The following is a 20,844-nucleotide window of genomic DNA, read 5'->3' as shown; positions in this document are numbered from 1 at the left end:
GACCCTGCAGGAGTCTCATGATCCCTGTTTCGTACAAAATAAACACCTGTGCTGATGCAAAGGAGAGAACAGCCAGAATCAGCTTTCAAACTTGTGCAGCAAACGACCCTTTTATCTAAATCCTGCCTCCCCTGCTGATCCCACCTGTGTTCAAGAACACAATCCTGCAAGCTCTAACGTCTCCAATTTTATACTTGGATTAAAAATCCTACTTTGAGGACAGTTTGTAACTCCTGCTGTACTTTCAAAGGGAAAACAATAACTGTGAGGCTGAAAGACCTCACGCCATGAAGCAAACAAACCCCTTCTTCCCAGGAAAGCCCCTGCTCATGGAAACAGCTGGAAAACATTTGTGTGCACATAACACCTTAAACACAGCTCCTACAGACAAGAAACAGGATTTTTAAATTCCTGAAGTAAAGCCACTCTCAGCTCTGTCCCTGGAATCATGCTCTTGGATCATATATCTAATCACAGAACGGTTTGGGTGGGGAAGGGACCTCAAAGCTCATCTTATTCCAACCCCTGCCATGGGCAGTGACACCTCCCACTGGAATTATTCTTGTTGGTAAAGTCAAACCCAGTTTTGGAGCTGATGAAGAATCAGTATTTCTGTCTAGTCAGAATTAACAGTCATGATCACAGCAGGCTTGAAAGGAGCTGAGCAGAAACCAGGTACGTCTTAAGAGGTCTCATGAATTATAAGTGCCACCATAATTGAAGGTTTCTGTTGTGGTGAATTGAAGCAACTCAGCCCAATTTAGAGAGAACATCCCCTGGGGAATTGCAGTTGTGTCAAACAACCCTTTTCACTTCCTACAGAGACACAAATTCCTCCTTTGAAGGGTCATTCCCATATTCCTGGTCACAGCCTCTGGAGCTGGAGCTGCCCTGTGCTCCAGGGCCTTCCCTGCTGACAGGGCCAGAGTTTCCTGAAGCCAGGCCTGGAAAAGCTGCACCTTTAGGCCGTGCCTGATGTGTTATCCATTAAAAACATACTGTACTCCACGAGTTAGGAAAGTCTGAGCTGTGAACAGATTCATTTGTGCCCAAATGCTGTATTCAGCCTCACAGCTCAATTCTGATGCCTTGAGAGAGCAGAAAACCTATACAAATTCACAAACTGGAGGGGGAAAGTCCTTACAGAAAACCCCTCAGCAGGTGAGTTTGAATCTGCCAGCGAAGGTGGGGAGGTCTGACACAGACAACTCTGACCAGGAGGGCCAAGGGTCTCTGAAGCCAAGAAGGGAGAACCCAAAAAGGGCACTTCCCTTGGATGCTGAATGAAAGCCAGGGGTAGCTGCTGCCTGCTGCTCCTAAATTCACCAAATCATGGGATCGGCCTGGTTTGGGCTGGGAGGGACCATAAATCCATGGGCAGGGACACCTTCCACTGTCCCAGGCTGCTCCAAGACTCTTGTCCAGCCTGGTCTGGGACACTTGCAGGGATGGCGCATCCATCCCAAGTCAGTTTGAATCCCAGGAATTCATAAAGAACAGAAATCGCAAGGCTGATTTTTGCCTTTCAGTTTAAAGAGCAGGAAACTGCAGTACAGCTGTCAGGAGACAGAACCCACGTATCCCACACCAACCAGCTTCCAGGGAAACAAAAGAGGAGAGAGAACGTTTTGAATCAAGACTAACTCTGAGGATTGGAGCTGTGCAGGAAATCTGTGGAGGGATTTCCAATGGAGCACCTGAAATGTGCCATGAAGGGAAATGTAGCCTGCGAAATGTCACCAAGGGTGGCAGAGAAGAGAGGAAGCACCAGGGGGTGCACCCAGCTCAGATGTGGTGAGCAGTGAATGAGGATGGAAAAGGAAAATAGACTGAACAGCCAGGGAAAGACGGGAATTAACTCCAGAAAAAAATGGCCAGCAGCACTGAGAAGGAAATTAAAATGCAGACACAGAGGCTCAGCCTAGAGAGGAACAGGACATCCAGCAAGATAGATGCAGCTAGAGAATTTTAAGTTATAAATCAGTTTTCCAAATAAAGAGGGGTGCTGAGAACTGGATAAGACAGGACCTGATTGCAGAGCAAAGGAGGAAAAGAACATTATGTCAGCTTTACCAGGCAAAGCAAAACAGCAGCTCCCCAAGCATATACAATGACAGCAAATAAAATTACTGAAGTGGTGCAAGCCGCCAGAAAATACACCAAGCTCCAAAATCAACAGCCAGCCTCTCACACAGTGCACAGAAGGGAACAGAGGGGCTTCAATTTAATTTATGCCAACAAACATCGCCCTGGCTTTAGCAGAGGTTTAGCAGAGCTGATTTACTGGATTTTCAAATTTCTGTTTACTGTACTCAGATGTGATGTTAAAAAGCCTACATTTGATAAATGTACTCTATTCACAAAATTCTTTATAAAGTCTTTATAGGAATTACCTTTGCCCTCCATTTATAAGAGAACAAAGTGCACGTGCTGGAGTCACATTATTAACCATGGCCTTCAGTGCCTTGTCTACCTCTTCCCTTATAAAAGTGTTGGATTCCCCAGCTTTGTGCAAAAGGACTTTTACTGCATTATCTAGTTCTTGATCCATGCTCTTTTTCAGGTGGGTGAACAAATCCCCTAAACAGACCACAGCAGCTCGAGAAACACCTGAGCGTAAATTCTTGACCTGCACACAGGAAAAACCCAAAAAACAATGAATAATGTTTATCAAATAGACTTTAAAATAAATATTCATGTTTCCCCTTTGTCATTTTTAAGTAACATTACAAGCAACTGAGAAACACATTTCTAATTTGATTCACAATGGGTGAGAATTAAAATACACACTCATAAAAATGTTATTAACTTACAATCTACATTTTCTCAGTCTCTGAGTCTCAAATCATCCTTGAGACCACCCAGTTGAGGAAAACTCACCACAGGTGAGCAGCATAAATCACTTCAGAGAGCTATAAAATACATATATAGACACAGAGAGCCAGTGGAGTATTCTAATAGGAAAATTCAACCTCTTGAGCCACAGCCAAAGTTGTTTCGTGGAGCTTTGCAGTCAGAATAGGGGCATGGTAGGCAGACAAGCACCTGACAAAGTTCAGACCCTCAATTTTCTTCTCCCTGTGTGAAAAAAAAAAAAAAAATTAAATTCCATCCATTTGAAAATTTTCATTAAAATATTAAAGTGTGGAATTCTAAGGAATCAAATAGCAAACAAATTAGATAGTAAAATAAAGCAATGAGAAATCATGGAGTGGTTTGGGTTGGAAGGGACCTCAAATCCCACCCATCCCACCCCTGCCATGGCAGGGACACCTCCCACTGTCCCAGGCTGCTCCCAGCCCCAATGTCCAGCCTGGCCTTGGGCACTGCCAGGGATCCAGGGGCAGCCCCAGCTGCTCTGGGCACCCTGTGCCAGGGCCTGCCCACCCTCCCAGCCAGGAAATAACGCAGGAAACTCTTTCCTGTGGGATGTTTTAGCACAGCAGCCTCTCAGCTGTGTCCCACAGTTCTGTTCCCAGCTGGCACCAGTGGAGATTAAAGGATCTGTTTCCTTCCCCAAACTGAAGGCAGCAGCTCTGTAACCACATTCCAAAGTCAGGAGACACTTATTCCACACAAAACACTAAGGAAGAGCTTCTACTCCACACAAAGCACCAAGGAAGGAGCTTCTGTTCCACACAAAGCACCAAGGATGAGCTTCTACTCCACACAAAGCACCAGGAAGGAGCTTCTATTCCATACAAAGCACCAGGAAGGAGCTTCTACTCCACACAAAGCACCAAGGAAGGAGCTTCTACTCCACACAAAACACCAAGGATGAGCTTCTGTTCCACACAAAGCACCAAGGAAGGAGCTTCTGTTCCACACAAAGCACCAAGGAAGGAGCTTCTATTCCACACAAAGCACCAAGGAAGGAGCTTCTATTCCATACAAAGCACCAAGGAAGGAGCTTCTGTTCCACACAAAGCACCAAGGAAGGAGCTTCTATTCCACACAAAGCACCAGGAAGGAGCTTCTATTCCACACAAAGCACCAGGAAGGAGCTTTTACTCCACACAAAACACCAAGGATGAGCTTCTACTCCACACAAAGCACCAAGGACATGCTGCTAATTCCACACAAAACACCAGGAAGGTGTCCGTGGGGCCTCTCCAGTCCTTAAACTCACACCTTCCAAGTCTCTGTAAATGAGGGCTGAGAACTGGCCCTTCAAAGTTCCTTTAATCTCAAATCTGACCGAACTCCCCCATTCCTCTCCTCTCTCACCCACAGCCCCCCCTCACTGTTTTTTAACATTGCACCCACTTCTCTGCATTTTACAGAGATTTCCCCCGCTGCCCACCGTGCCCAGGCCCCCTGTGCACGCACCAGTCCTGGTCATTCAGCAGTGCCAGCGCCTCTGCCAGCGCCGTGTCGGGCCTGGGGAAGGGCTGCAGCTCGGCGGGGTCCAGCACCTCGGGGCTCGGCGGCAGCGGCGGCTCCCGGCAGCGGCCCCGCGGCGCCGGGCACGGCTCCTCTGCGGGAAGGGAACGGAAGGGAAGGGAGGGAGCATCAGCAGCGCTGCACGCTGTGTCAGCCAGAGCAGGGCACAGCACAGAGCCAGCTGCAAAATGCTGCTGCTGCTGTGGAAAACGAGCTGCACTCTCCTGTGAGAATTTAAAGGGTTTAATAGAGAGACAAGAAGAGACGCATAAAAGAAAGCAAAGGGAGAACGGCCGGGTGCCTTGGCGCTCTGCCAAGAGCACACCTGATGCCCGAGGTGAGTCCTTTTTATACCATTTTTACTGTCTGTTCTCTATTCATATTCAAACTTTTCCCGGAGCTGTTCTGCATGGCCACTCCTTGGTTCCACCTTTATAGAGCATGCGTATTCTTCTGCCTCGCAGTTTTATTTATTTTGATTCTTGGGGTTGGGCCCGCTAGGTGAGAGTCGATGGTGGGGTGGATCTCTTAATTCTCCAGACAGTCAGGGCTGATTGCAGCTTTGGGCCTCTTTGCCCCCCGGGCAGAGCGGTGATAGCGGCTCTCGGACTCTCCTGGCCGCCCGGAGCCTTTGGGCCCTTTTGTTCCCTGGACAAAGCGTTGGTCAGCAGCTCCTCGGGGCTCATCCTCTGCTCGCTTGGAGGTTCTCTTACCTGCTCACACTTGCTAACATTCTTGCTAAAAAGAGAGAAAACTACATCCACACAGCAAAAAGCACTTCTAATATCTACCTTTATACTTGCAAGAAGCCAATATAATCTATGTTCATAACACTACGGTGCAGGAACCCAGAGTGCCGAGAGGATTCCTCTGCCTGTTTTTAAGGGTTCTTGCCTCCCTGAACAACACTGGTTTAGCTTCAAACCTTGGAAAAAATTACCAACAGTCAGACAAGAACTAGAAAACACAGTGGTGTGAATTAGGTGATAGACTAATTAGGTGATAGACTACTATGTGAGATGGTCACAGGGTGAAAAATTTAGAGGCTTTGGGCTTCTCTTTGTGGTAAATAGGTAAGAGTAAAAAGTACCAAAATGGAGGACTGTTGTCGTTCTCTAAACCTTCTTCTCCTTCTTCTACTACTCCATGTTCTGCAGTAAAAGTGGTTTGGAATGACTGGATAGAGAATTCTGCAGTTCCTGCCCGTGTTACTGAGTAATTGGTAGGAAAGTGAAAATAATGGACGTTTTTAGTAACTATTGGTTAAAATATCTTTAAAAGCTGTGTAAATCTGGATGACTCGAGCTCACTCCTGCTTTTCTGTCTTCTGTGCTGTACCTGGGTCACGCTGGTGGCTCTGTTCCTCTGATAAGACTTAATACACAACTATCTGGAAGCATTGAAACTCCAGGAAAAGTCTCTGTTTATCTTTGAAACTCCTTGCAAGGACTTTCAGCAAATTCTCTCCCATCAGGAGGGACTTGATTTAAGGCACGGTTCAGTGTCAATACGGGAAGCAGGTTTTCCAAAGGACACAGAATCCCACAATGGGTTGGGTTGGAAGGATCCTAAATCCCACCCAGTGCCAGCCCTGCCATGGCAGGGACACCTCCCACTGTCCCAGGCTGCTCCAGCCCCAATGTCCAGCCTGGCCTTGGGCACTGCCAGGGATGGGGAAGCCTCAATCACTCAGAGTTTCATGTAAATTCGATTTTGCACACAACCTTCACTTCTAAGAGTCACAAACACAAAGGTAGTGGTTGTTTCATGCAAAAACAGATGCACAGTGTGCTAAAACAACGTCATAAACCTTGAAGAGACACTTGAGAAATTCGGGCCACCTTTAAGCACCATCAGTAGGAGCTTTTAACATTTTTCTACTGCTTATTTTAAAGACAACTCAGTGCCAAAATGTACCCAGAAAAGGGTTTGGGGGGACAGGAGGGACTCAGTTTGCTGTTAATGCATTGTGTCATTTCAGATCCCGATCAAACAAAAACCCTCTGATGGTTCATGAATCTCCCTAACAGATTCTAGATGAAAAATGATCAACTGAATCCCCAATGAGGAATTAAATCCCCTCCAGCCCCAGCCCCACAGTGCTGATCTTCCAGAGCATCTCAGGACTATCCACTGCACAAATAAATTGTAATTTGGGACTGTCCCACTCCACCTACCCAAATATTTTAAGAGTTTACTGTCCCAGCTTACCAGAATCTAGCAAGGATGAACACTTTGACCTCTTCAAACTGGATGTTCTTTTCAGGGAAGGGTTCAAGGCCACATTGTCTAAGGACAAAGATCCATTTCTTGGTGATGTCAATAAATCCCCACAGAAATTAAATCCTAGGAAAGAAGGAAATGTCCAGACTACAATAAAACCCATTAGAACCAAGTTAAAAACCAGTACTTCCAGCCTATTTCAGCAGCATTGAACAGGGAATATTCATTTAAGGCAAACCCTCATCCTCACTTTCTGCTGTGAGTTTCTCTGGTTCACTCATACTCAGTCTAATCCTTTCCCAAGGGTTTTCTTCCTTCCCTTCCAAGTCTTTGACTTCCTGCTGCTCTTTATGGTTGTCCTCTTTGTCTTCTTTCCTTTTCTTCCTCAGCTTCTCCTGAGCAGATTTGGACAAGGTCACTTTTATCTGCAACAAAATTCATGCACAAGTTAGCCCAGAACTGATGTCCCAGTTCTTGATGCTGGCCAAGGTCAGCATGGAAAATTAGGATTTCCTCTGATCTGACCCTTCTCTCTCATGTGTTTATGACACTTTTTGTGTCTCAGGAAAGCTCAGCCACATTTAATACATTCCCCCATTTCCTCCTTTGATCCCTCTAAGGGTTCACAACTTCAGTGGAAATCAGAAAATTAAGACATTGTTAATCATTAACTTCAAGTTTTAGTATTCCTCAAATGTTATTTTAAAGGCTTGTAGAAAGAGTTTCATTTCAATTTTTTTTGACTTTGTGTCACACTTCACTCAGATAAATCTTGCTCCATTTCCATTTGTAAAGAGTATTGAACAAACAGCACCACTCCTCAGGAAACCAGATTATGGGCAGATATTCAGGGAGGCTTTTAACAAAAATTTAGGAATGGAGCTGGATTAATTCATCCCTGGGGAAAACAGGACCTGATCCAACCCAGCCAATCCCTCCTTCCACATCTGCACGTGCTGTGGGAGTCAGGGAGGGCATTTTCCAGCTCCACTCCCTCCTGCAGCCCTTCTCCAGGGATTTCTGAGCGTGGTGGGAAGCTCCTGGCACATCCATTTGCCATCCAGGTGGCACCAAGAGGAAAAGCCAGGAGCAGCAGCTTGATGGCTTTGGCTGTTCCCATCAATCTCGTGTTGCCCCAGCACAGAGACTGCGGCTGTGCTGGGCTGGGTTCACCCCCACAAGACCAGGATGAGATGGCACCAAGCTGGGCAGTTCCTACCTCTCCTTCATTCTCTGCATGGCAATGGGAGTGGGAAGCGCTGGTCTGCTGGAAGCTTCTCCCTGGGGCTGCCTCAGCTCCCTCCCTGGCAGCCTGGTCATCCCCATTGGTCATGTGAGCTCGGGCAGGAGGGCTCCCAAAAACACCTGGGGGGCAGAACACGGGGTCACAGACTGGTTTGGGATGGAAGGGACATTAAACCTTCTCATTCCAGAGATGCTGTGACTGGAATTGTCTAGCCAGGAACTGCAGCACTTCCATGCATAACTCTTTGTATTCCCATTAAACTGGGGATTGTCAACAATCTACATACAACATTGTATGGATCTATTTGTTCGTTTCCCACTCCAAAAAGGCACATTTCCCCTCATTTCATAACTCAAAGAGCTACAGGAGATGATTTTGGGTCTGTGGTACCTTTACCAACAACAACAACATCTTCAGATGTGAAGCCCAGGTCATTCTTCGGTGCAAAAGCAGACACTGACTCTGCAGGGCCTGAAAGCACAAAAAGCACTCACTGTAGAACAAATCATGTTGGTTATGCTTTGGGGCACGTTTTATCCTCCCAAAACATCAGCCCTCATCTGAACTGATCCCTTCCTGAACCGGGGTATTGTCAGGTTACTGAAGTCAACAGGATTTACTGAATACTCATATGAAGGATGCTCATACCCCACTGAGCCTGGAGCCAGGCTGGGAATGTTCACCTGGAGAGGAGAAAGCTCCAGGGAGAGCTCAGAGCCCCTTGCAGGGCCTAAAGGGGCTCCAGGAGAGCTGCAGAGGGACTGGGGACAAGGCCTGGAGGGACAGCCTGTGGACACAGCTCCCTCAGCTCCTTTCCTCCATCCAGCAGCACCAAAACTGATGAAACACAAATAATCACAAGCAGTTGGTCCCTGCCCATTTCAGGGATCTGTACTGCACTGGGAGGGTAAAATACCAGCACCGCTTAACCTCAGTTCCCACAGGAAATGAGCAGCTTGCAAGCCTGGAACTCCTCACCTGAGGACCCTGAAACCCCAGTTTGGCCCCAGAGCAGCCAGAAATTCCCTTTGGTGAGCACTGAGGGGATGTAACTCACCAGCCAAGGGAGAACAGCCACATCAAGGGGCCACTGCGGTCCCTCAGGGGAGTGCTGACAGGAACATACCTGTGCCAGGGTGATGCTCTGCCACCTCTGCGTCCCTGGGCCTTGCTGGAGATAATTTTGCAGGGTGGGATTTGCTGCCAAGTGCTGGGAAAGTGTCTGACCTGTTCAGATAAACACATTTCATACGTACAGTCCTGCACACTCGTCAAAGTCCAGCCAAAAACACTTTGTAGCAAAGACAAAAACAGATTTCAGTTTCTCCATGGAAAAACTATTTCCAGTATTTCCAGGAATGTTCACACTGAGCAGAGAAGGAATTCAGTGGGAATTATTTGATGAGCAGGTCCATTATGAAGAACAACATAAAGAAAGCCCTTATGAGGAAACCTTACACTAGGAGTAAATCTAGGATACATCCATAAAGTGAGGAATTGTTTGGCCTGGGGACTGATGGTGCTGGTTCCAACCTGGCCAAGGACAGTGACCAAATCCTCCTGCCACTTCCAGGGATGAGCTGGAAGTGAAGAATGTCCAGCAGAGACATTCAGGAAAGTGCTCTGATCTACAAGAACAATTTCTAAATGGTTTTAAATTTCAAATGATTCTCTGGATAGGAACGATGATGGAACCCAGAGCCAGTGCAATCCCCACAACCAAAGACTGTTTTAAGCTCCAAGGGAAGGCCCCTGCTCCAGGAATGTCCCTAATTCCTGTATCCAGCTCCCACCACTCATGGCAGTTTATCAGCAGATAACCAAACCCTTCCAAAAGCAAACACACCAAAAGCCCCACTCTTGGTGCCCAGGCACAGATTTTGTGAACAGACAATGCCCGTTTGTGCCAGTGCTCACAAACCCCCGGAGCTAAATTCTCTGGCATTTTTCTGAGCATTCCAAGGCTTTCAGTGTCATTTGGGATGGACTCTGTCACTTCTCCCAGCTCAGTGTGACTGCCACATGTCCCCTCTCTTGCTGGCTAGTTCAGAACTCCTCTGGCTGAGGATCCAGTAAAATATTGAGCACTGGATAATGGATATGGCAACGCTGTACAGAGCATGGCTTAGCCCAAACCAGCACACCCAGGACTCTGCAGCCCTGACTTCTGAAGGATTCCAGCACTTGAATGTGGTATTTTAAAGATTATTTTAAAAATGTGACTCAGCAATAATGCACACAGGGAAGGGATGTGAATATAAATTAGTTCTGGGCTGCACAACTGAACACCTTCTGTTTGTGAATCATTCCAGGCTCCTTCTGCCTCAAAACCCTTTCCTTTTTACGTTCCCCATTTTGCTTTCTGTTCTGTTCATGCAGTCATACATCAGTTACATGGAAGGCTGCTCGTGGCAGGGCTTGGAATTGGGTGATTCTTCAGGTCCCTTCCAACCCAAATTGCTCTGGGATTCTGGGAGTCTAGAAAAGATTCTTTTAGGACACACAAAAATACCTTCAGAGCAGAGCTACAAAGAGCTTCATCATGGGCTCTGGGAGCAGAAAAGAAAATTTTTTGGACTGGGAAATTTGCAAAATTCCTCAACCTCCTTTTTATTTCATTGAACAATAGTTTATACTTCTCATAACCAGCTGGGTTGTTGCCCTTTACAACCAGAGCAGCAGTTGTTACCACACAATTTCTATTTAGAAGAGCTCTGGAAAGGCATTTTAAATTCACAATTACCTCTCAGGAATAAATAGAACCAGATCTCGATCCACAATAAGAAACACACGCATTGTTTTCCTCTTCTCAACAAACCCAAGCCATTCCTCCTTCAATTTCCAGGCTGTAATAACCCAAACTTATCCTTCCTCTTCACTCTTGTCCTTCTCACTCCCCTGTTCAGCTCTGGGTCATGTTCTTGGTGTGCCAGGGAAAGTCTTTATCAAATATTTATTGCCCCTGGCACTGCCTCCCTGCCCTGGGCACTGCAAATTCATGTTAAAAGCCATTAAAAAATAGAATAATGTCATTAAGCAGCTCTTGTATTTTCAGAGAGGAACATAATTCACATAGAAAAATCAGGCTATTAAGCAAGGCAACCCTATATAAAATATGTGCCAGTTGAGATCATGATTTAACTAAGGCTGCGTGGGGATTTCCAGGCTGAGGGGACACCAAGTGACACTCACATCACTCTCCTCCTGGGGGGCAGGGCGGCCACGGGGGAGCTCAGGGATTCCTGGCTATAAATCCCACTCTCGCCGGTGGAGGCGGCGCTGGGGGAGGAGCCCTGGGAGGGGCAGTCCCCGGAAAATTCGAGTTTCACAGCGGAGTCGGGGCTCTCCAGGTCTGCGATGCTGCTGCTCAACTTTGCCCTCTTCTTGGCTGCGCTGTTCCGCAGGGATCTCAGGGAATTCTGCATCTGGACAGCGGGGAAAAAATGACAGGGGGGAGTCACTGCAGAGGGAAAAAGCTTTTTTCAGCTAAATAATGTCTATTCCTGAGTGTTCCGCTCAGTCCATGGGGTGCACAAGGCACTGCTGAGCAGTGTGATCAGCACTCACACGGTTTTTGTGGGATTACAATGATTCCTTGTTTTATTTCACAAGAATAATTATCCTGCAAGCAAATACAACTTCACAGCACTGCTGTACCCCAGCTGCCCTTCCCACAGCACAGGGACAGATTCCTGCTAAAATGCATCAACTGCTCCGTGGTTTTCAGTAGATTAAAGGAGGGGTTTGACGGCTGCCAGCACACACAGTGGCACCTCAGGCTTTTCCCAGCAAATCTGCTCATCACAGAAACAGAACCATGGAATGGCTTGGAAAGGACCTTAAGGATCATCCCATCCCAGTCCTGCCATGGCAGGGACACCTCCCACTGTGCCAGGCTGCTCCCAGCCCCAATGTCCAGCCTGGCCTTGGGCACTGCCAGGGATCCAGGGGCAGCCCCAGCTGCTCTGGGCACCCTGTGCCAGGGCCTGCCCACCCTCCCAGCAAGGAATTCCCTCCCAATATCCCATCTAACCACCTCTAAATCATGCAATCAGTGCCCAGCAAGCAGAGATCCTACACAAATAAGCAGGGAAATCTATAAATATTAAGAGTTTCATGCTGCAGCATTCTTCCCTCTTTTTGCTGAATATTTTTTGCTGAATATTTTTCATGTCAGAAATTCCTCCTCTGTTTAACACCTCAAGTTCCTTTCAGTGGTGTTGGAACCCAAAGTGCAGGGAGTGTTTCTCTGCCTGTCCTGAAGGACCCATCCCCCCTGGAAAACACTGTTTTTAACCTTTGTCCATGGAGAGGGCTGCCAAGGCTCTGGGATGAATTAGAATCTACAAGGGTGGGAGTTAGCTGGTAGTAAAATACATAGTTTAGAGATTTTAGGTTTATTAGTACAGTAAGTAGATGAAGGCAAGATGGAGGATCCCTGGGGTTTGTCAGGTCTCTTCCTTCTTCTTCACCTACTCCATTTTCTGCAGTGTTGGTAGCACAGAGTGATTGGTGAGGAAATGCTGCAGCACAGGCTGTGTGACAGGACAGTTCATTAGGCATTGGTGGAAGAGTCAAAACAATGTACACTTTTAGTGACCATTGCTCAGTTTACCTTTAAAAGGCCTTGAGTTTTCCTGCATTTGCCTTTTGGTATCTGCTCTGCTTCATGCTGTGCTGTTGGCATTTAAGTCACTGATAAGATACAATAAACAGCCTGAAGACTGAGAAGATGCAAAAGTCCCGTTCATCTCTTATTCCTGGCAAGGACTTTCTCCCCCATTTGGGGAGGACATTTGGGGGTCGAGACCCTTCACAAGTGGGAACCAGAGGATGGAAGGTACAGACAAAAAGGCAAAGCCAGGAAGTCACAGAATCCCAGACCGGTTTGGGATGGAAAGGACCTTCAAGTTCACCTTGTTCCATGGGCAGGGACACCTTCCACTGTCCCAGGCTGCTCCAAGCCCCATCCACCCTTCAACACCTCCAGGGATGGGACAACACTGTGAAAGTGCATTTTTCACATTTCACCCACCTCTTCTTGGTCCACGTCCTCAGGCTCCACGTGCAGCTCTGCCAGCCCCGCTGCCAGCTCCGTGCCCTCGCTGCCATCCCTGGCCCCGGGGGGCTCCCTGGGGCTGGGCAGGCGCGGGATGGGGGGCACGGGCCGGGCCCCTCGCAGCCTCCCCTGGGGCACCGGGGGTCTCCCAGGGGGGCCCTCAGCTGCAGGGATTGCTTCTCCAGAGGCAGGGAGGGCTTCTCCAGCGCCAGGGAGGGCTTCTCCAGTGGGCTATCCCCTGAAACACACAGGGACTGTCAGGGCTGGGCAGGGACAGCACCAGGACAAGCTTTACATCTCACTTCTGTGTCCACAAAACCCCTTGTGCCATGGAATGAGTGTTAAAAACACACTTGTGCAGGCTCAGGTACCAATTTATTCCACTTTTAGTGTCTCCTTCCTTTAGGAAAATATAAATCAGTGTTTCATGCATGTGCATCCCAACATAGAATCAAAAGAGCCTCAGCTGGAGGAGGCCCACAAGGATCATCAAAGTCAATGCACATGTCCTTAGTCCCTTTAAAAAGTAATTAACTTTCTTCATTAAGAGAAAAACACTCATCTCCACACTCCCCTGGAAGCTGCTGTAACAACAAAGGTACTCCAAAGAACCAGAAAAAAATCAAAATGTGTATGCAAAACCTGATAAGTGATAAATACAATAATAAATAATAAATACAATAATAAAGCAAGTGATAAATACATCTACAAGGCAGAGTCACATTGCAGGACAGGCAATTCCCAAAGCATTCAGCTGGAAATTTTCCACACATGCACAAAAATATGGGTCTCAGTGAAGATAAAGTTTCCAACAGGTCTCTTTAATCAGTGCAAAATTTGGTGTGGAAACTGTTACTTTGTTTCAGAAGCCTCCTGAGTGATTAGGAATCAACCAAAACAGAGAGCAAAGCTGTTTTTACCCAGGGGGTTGGAACTGGATGAGTTTTAAGGTCTCTTCCTACCCAAACCATTCTGGGATTCCATGATTCAAATAAAGAAGCAAAAAGACAAAATGCACTGAGTAACCCTGTTCTTGCATGTGTATGAACCAGGGTATGAACACTAACAGGTGTTTCTGTACTGACTTTCCCTAAAAGTGCTCCTCTGGGGGTTTGTTTTAGTTCAGTTTGAAGCCCCTGAGATGTTGCTGAGAAGAAAAGCAGAGCTGTAGCATATTTTGCTTTATGACAAATCCAAAGGCTCCACTTTTGAGGAGAAGCCTGCAGGGATGTGACCAGTGAAGCCATCAATCAATCAATCAATCCATCCACCCCTCCCATTCCTAACTGCACCTGGGGCACTGCCCAATTCCCTCCCACCTGCCTCTGTGGATTTTTCTGACCACTGAAAAATCACTCAGAAGACAACCCCCAAATCCCTTTTTATCCCACTGAGAACATTCCCACCTGTGTTTTCTCCTGGCTTTTGGCTGAGCAGCTGCTTCTGGGACCCAGGCTTAGGCAGCCCTTCGAAGCTTCTGAGAGGCCAGGAGCTGGAGAGGCTCATGGGATCCTCCTGGGACTTCCTCGGGGAGGCAGCTGGGGAGGAGAGATGCTTGGGGCTGTTCCTGGGGGATGACAGGGGGAAGGAGGGCAGGATGAAGGTGCCCTGGCTGGCACTGGGACCTTGGAAGGACACGGTGGGCTCTGCCTGAGTGCAAAAACTTCTCTGGGTCTTGCTGGAAAAACTGAGGCTGGAACAAACTGAACAAAGGAAAAGAGAACAGTACTTGTGGTAACTGGCTCTTGTAATAATAATTTATAATGAAATAATGCACCACAAGAATGATTTCCAGTGAAATAATGCACCATAAAAATAATTTCCAGTGAAATGATACATCATTAGGATAATGTCCCATGAAATAAAGCACCATTAGGCAGCCAAAGCCTGAAGGCTTTGCCCAAGCAAGCAGACAAACCAAACAACTTCATTCTGCAAATTGCACTCCCCCTCCAAAGGTGAGTTTAAGCCTTAAAACTATTTCTCTGGCATGTTTTGGAGAACTCTAGTTCAAACAAAAGAGTGATGCAAGTAGACCAAACACTGCTCTGATTCTCCCACAGCAGCACCTTTGCTCTAACACCCCCGACACAGGCAGAGATCAAAGGTGGGGCTGGAAATTAACAACCACAAATTAAATTACACAGGAGGAGCCATCTGGAGAGGGACTGAACAACCTTTCAGTAACAGTTTTCATTTCTTAGGGAAGCAAAGGAACAAAGAGACAACTCCAAAGTGACATGCCCTGCCTTAGGCCACTGGCAGCAGCCACATACCTTTGTCCTGCTGACAGTCATTTAATCCCAAAAGCTGTAAATCAGAGTCCACACTGCCACTCTTCCCACGTGCCTGTGGGTATCCAAGTGTCCCACATTTCCCTGAAATCTGGGGCTGATGAGAGCCCACAGCACCTTTCAAAAGGGAACACAAAGAACTAAATCAATACTTCACATGTGGTGTCCACCAGAGAATATCCACTGATACTTCATCGGGAATAGAGACTCTGTGTGGCTCTGAGTGTGAAACCCAAACTCCCTCCAAGTACTTAATTCCAGAGTCTCTAAGCAACCTCACAGAGCAGCTCCGAGGGAAAAAGGGAAAAGGACTGGCCGCTCTTCCAGGGCACTGCTCCAGCTGGGAACTGCAGGGAGGCAAAAGAACCCCCTGGAACAATCCCCTCTTTGAGTTTGTGACAGTGAAGGGGAGCAAACACCTTAAAACCCAACCCACGGCGAGCGAGCAAACTTGGCAAGGCCAGGATTCCTCAAAGGGGACAAGAGCAGAACCCAGGGCCACGGGGACACAATCACTCAGGTCTGGTCTTGCCCAGGCTTTTCAGACCCTTGTGGCTACTAAAGCACTAAAATCTGTTTTGCCTGGGCAGCTCCAGCACGTCCCTGTGCCCCCACTCACCAGCACCACGGGCAGAAGGCTCCGAGCTCAGCTCCACACTGGGCTGCAATAAAGTCCTGGAAGCTCTTTTCCTGCTGAAAAATAACTCTTCACTGGCTGGGATTCCTTGGGAGGGCCGGAGCTTCGGGGAGTGAAGGAAATCATTGGATGCAGAGAATTGTAGGGAAAAGCAAAATAAACTGTGTGTGAAATGAAAGCACAGTCCTGCTCCGGGCAAACAGCACAATGACAAACATTTTGATACAAGTTTTACTTTCCCAGCTACCCAATTTTCAAATACTTCAAGCATTTTAGCTGTTTCCCAGATCTTACTAAAATACAGGTTAAAACTACTCACACAGAAAGGGGAAAAAAGCCCAAGAAAATTACCTGGTAGAGAATTGCACTATTTTAAAAATTAAATTTTAGAAATTAAACACTGACCTTTTGAATTATGTGCTTTAGATGGGGAAGGGTTTAAACAGACAACAGAACCCCAAAATCCCAGAATGGAACAGTTTCTTGCAAACCACACATGCCAGAGTCAGTCTCAAAGCTGTACCTGGCAACACCAGCAGCTTTTACTGAGAACTGGCCACAGGTAGGGAGAAAATATCAATAATACCAGTATTTTGCAAAGAAAAGGTCATGCTTTGAATAAATTTCTGATTTAATTAGTAAAATCAGTGGTTTAAATCATTCCCAGGCTGTATTTACTCTGCTCTCCTCTTTCACAGAGCAGGCGGCACACAGAAGAGTCTGAGCAGAAATGGAAATATTTATTTATTCAGTAGTGGGAGGAGCACCACCAGGTTCAGCCTCAAAACTCCTTTATCCAACATCCTGGTGTTCCAAATTCGGTGTTTATCCCAATTTCCCTGGTGAATGGGGGAATCTGTAGTCTAACATATCCACAACATGTTTATAAGTATATTTTATTTTTTTATTTCACTGAATTTCTCAGTTCACCACAAAGATGGGTTCTCAGACTGGGAAAACTCCTGGAATATGGAACTGCAGCTTTCCATGAGCCTATAATTCCATTATCTCCTAAAGCCAGCCTGGCCCACACAGCCCAGGTTGTGCTGGACAGGGAGAGACCCCTGGGATAGCTCCCAGATGTCCCAAACCTTCTCTGCTCCAGGAGAAACCTCAGGGTGACTGAACAGATTGTCTGCCAAGTTCAGTGCCTGGGACACACAAACAGCAGCCAAAGGCTCTGGCTGAACATCTTTGAGGGGTTAATTAATATTGCAATGGGGTTTCACAAAGGCATCACACAATGAAGCAAAGGAATGGATGGGATTCTCATTGGGATGAGAATCATGACAATGAGCACAAACTAATTGTTCTTAATTCCTTATAACATTTACTGTGTCACAGAGGAGCTGAGAAATAGAACTGGTTGTGGAATATAGAGAAAAACCTCAGAGTTCCAACAAAACCTCCAGGTCCTTTCCAAGTAAAGAGGAGACACCGCATACACATCCACGCCAAGAGAAATTCCATCTCCATATCCTACCAACAAGACTCCTCTTGGAATAATAAACTTTCCAATTCAAACTTTTTAATTACATATTCCCAATTCTTTTTTGACTGTTCCTCTTAAAAATGGAAACTTTCACTCACACATGGGTACCTGTGACAGGAAGTAAATAAGGGAAGCAGCAACTTCCCTGTTTTTCCATCCAGTGCTTTAAAAAGCAATTCCCAGAGGGAGCTGAGCTCCAAGGCCCACAGCTACGTGGACATCAGCTCCTGGAGGAAACACTTCCCTGGGCCTGGGAGGGGTTTTGTGCTTAACAAATTGGCCAAAATGTTGGTTTTGCTTACAAAACCATGCTCGGATTTACTGTCAGCATTTCCCAGGCTCCAGTGGGATTGATGTCCCAGCCTCCAGCCTGAAGCAGCCTAAGCAAAGCCACCGAAATGCCCAAAAGCTGAAAACTTGACATCAAAATTCCCTGGCAGCCAGAGCTAAAGGTTTTCAATCACCCTGCAGGGATTAGGCTCTCCCTGGAAGGATTTTGGGACAAGTGCTTAAAGCACACAAGGGAAAACTTCGGGAGCCTCCATCCAAACCAGGCTCCGAGGGACACAGGAGGAAAAGAACAGCAGGAAAATGAAGTGGATTATTCCAGGTAATGACAAGCTGGGATAAAAGAGGTGAGACCTTGGCATTCCTGCCCCTGTGATCAGCAAACATTTTCCATCCACGTATCCTCCAGTCCATAATGAAATATTCCTTGTACAAATCACCACAGCCTGGTTTCGGCTGGGGTTGTGGGAATTTTCTGCTTAGGAGCTGGTACAGGATAAACTTTCATCCCGTTTTTCCCTACAGATAAAGCAGTATGTGCAGAAGGAGTAAATTCCAACACTGCCATGACTGTGCAGCTTCGCTCAGCTGTTCCCATCACAGCTCCAGGAGTGAAAACTCTGCTTCCTTGTACACAAATTATAATTACAGCATTGCAAATTCACTAAACACAGGCTTGAGGGTGGTGGGAAATAAAGCAAACCCAAGGCTGCCAGATGCTTCCCTGGAGCAGATGACAGATCCCAGCAAAGGGATTACTCAAAAGAAAGGGATTTCCTTTAAATTCCACGAATGCTGGAAAATACCTGAATCCATCCACCACAGGAATTGTTAACTTGGTTATCAAAGCACAGCCTGTGAGAGTGGCCCATCAGGGAATGGTTTGGGTGGGAAGGGACCTCAGAGCCCACCCAGTGCCACCCCTGCCCTGGCAGGGACACCTCCCACTGTGCCAGGCTGCTCCCAGCCCCAGTGTCCAGCCTGGCCTGGAATCACATGCAAACATTCCCTCCTGCATCCCTTCCCTGTGGAGCTGTGCCACTGGATGACACTAAAGGTGCTCCTAATCCAACACCAGCAGCATCAACAACCTGCTCCCAGGGAAGAGACCAGCACCACGCAAAGACAACAATATCTCCCTAAAATCCTCTCCCAGCTCCAGAAAAACCAGGGCTCAGGTCCCAGAGGGACACCGCAGCTCCCAAGGAAGGGACACCTTTATCTCCCACAGACTGGGCACCCTCTGTGTCCCTCTGATCCTTGGAAAACAAAGAGGTCTTGTTCCATAAATCTGATTTCCCAGGGCATTTGAACCCTTGGAGGCCTCCACAAAGCCCAGCTATCAAGCTCTCCAGCTATCAGATCAATATGGAAACGAGGAGAGTTCCACACAGTGTAGCCAACACCGCAGTTAGGGGAGATCCCAGAGTTCACATGAACTTTGTGACAAGGCTTAAATGTCCAGTGAAATGTTCAAATGCTCTTGTTCCCCCCAAAAGGAACCTTTGGGTACCAAAAGGTATCTCCAGCAGCAGGGCCAGGGCCTGCAGGGTCTGTGTGTCCCAGGGTAACTCTTACCCAGCAACAGCCAACATTCAAACCTGCCCTTGGACACCTGAACACCTCCAGGGATGGAGAATCCACAGCTCTCCAGAGAAGCCACACAAACCCCTGAAGTCGATGTGCCTTACCTACCTTTTATTTTTAGTACACATTAACTTACACATGTTTTACTCACATCTTATCTGATCAGGAAAGTCTAGACACAGCCTTGGACAATCACTGTGTAACATGACCCTAAAAATATTGGCAGGGAAACAGCTTTAAACATTAAGCTACTTTCATGCATCCTTTCAGTCACTGAATGACTCCAAAAGTTAATTTTTAAGCAAAATCATTTCAAAGGAATGTCTGAATTAATAATTAATATCTGACACGTACAGAAACAAGTGGACTGCCTGAGATTCACGCATGATAAATGCATTTTCCTGACTGAAGGAGTTAAGGGCAGATCCAGGGCTAACTTCCCACACACCCTGACTGCTGAATGCCCCAGGGACAAGAGCCTGACTTACACAGCTCCTGGAATGTCTTCATCCCAGCCCTGGCCCTGCATGGACACCCCAACAACCCCACCCTGGGCATCCCTGGCAGCGCTGTCCAAACGCTCCTGGAGCTCTGGCAGCCTCGGGGCCGTGCCCATTCCCTGGGGAGCCTGGGCAGTGCCCAGCACCCTCTGGGGAAGAGCCTTTCCCTGATCTCCAGCCTGAGACTGGCACAGCTGCAGCTGCTCCCTCAGGTCCCTCTGGTCACCAGCATCACTGGACAAACTGTCCCCTGCCCCAGAGAGCTTCAGTCAGATGTGATGAGACAAAGGACAGGATGTGAAGAAGGAGCAGCAAAGGTGTCAGCTACAGCAATCAGGTAAATATTCCACTATTAAACCACCCCGATGTTTTAAGTTTCCTTTGCAGTAACTGGGGTCTGGCCAACAGGACTGCAGTTCATCCTGTGCCAAATCAGGTTGCCATGGCTGGAGGGCAGGGATGGATGGGATATTGGGAATTGGGAATTGCTGGAGGGAGGGTGGGGAGGCCCTGGCACAGGGTGCCCAGAGCAGCTGTGGCCGCCCCTGGATCCCTGGCAGTGCCCAAGGCCAGGCTGGACATTGGGGCTGGGAGCAGCCTGGGACAGTGGGAGGTGTCCCTGCCAGGGCAGGGCTGGCACTGGGTGGGATTTAAGGTCCCCTTCCAACCCAAACCATTCTGGGAATTGATGATTTCCCCACCTCTAAATGCACTTTACACACCAACCAAACAGAACCCATAAGCTGATTGCTTTCTCTCCCTCCCTGCAGGGGAGGAAGAAAACTCCTCCCACTGTACAGGGATAAACACAACCACATGTACAAAAGGTTCATTCCTTTCCAGAGCCCCTCCCTGACTTCCTTGGAGAGGGGCTGTTCCAGGCAGGGAATGCTCCCCCTTCCCAAGCCCCAGCCAGGTGTTGGTGCCTGTACTAACTTGCTTTTTATTCACAGCTGCAGAAAAACACCACCAGCAGCAGCAGCAGCAGCACAGGGCTCGGCCCAGCCTCCCAGGAGAACACTGGCAAATAACTGGGTTTTTTACAGGCTGTATTAGTTAATACCGAAAAACTGTCCCAAAAAGGAAACCCTCCTTGCTCCAGAGGTGTTTCCTACACATCTTCTTGTCCAGACCC

General features: G+C 47.5%; 1 protein-coding gene across 1 annotated transcript in view; it reads right to left on the bottom strand.

The window, feature by feature from the left end:
* TOGARAM1 (TOG array regulator of axonemal microtubules 1) overlaps positions 1-20,844 on the bottom strand; it is a 33,881-nt gene that overhangs the window by 10,502 nt on the left and 2,535 nt on the right. Inside the window, 14 exon segments of the mRNA XM_039552319.1 lie at positions 2,394-2,629; positions 2,973-3,078; positions 4,330-4,477; positions 6,595-6,729; positions 6,857-7,031; positions 7,826-7,971; positions 8,243-8,323; positions 8,979-9,079; positions 11,045-11,277; positions 12,888-13,004; positions 13,007-13,149; positions 14,318-14,614; positions 15,188-15,322; positions 15,825-15,945. Coding sequence (XP_039408253.1) covers positions 2,394-2,629; positions 2,973-3,078; positions 4,330-4,477; positions 6,595-6,729; positions 6,857-7,031; positions 7,826-7,971; positions 8,243-8,323; positions 8,979-9,079; positions 11,045-11,277; positions 12,888-13,004; positions 13,007-13,149; positions 14,318-14,614; positions 15,188-15,322; positions 15,825-15,945 — 2,174 coding nt within the window.

This window comes from Corvus cornix, chromosome 5 (assembly GCF_000738735.6).
Source record: "Corvus cornix cornix isolate S_Up_H32 chromosome 5, ASM73873v5, whole genome shotgun sequence".
Lineage (NCBI taxonomy): Eukaryota > Metazoa > Chordata > Aves > Passeriformes > Corvidae > Corvus > Corvus cornix.
This window is presented reverse-complemented; position numbering and strand designations above follow the sequence as displayed.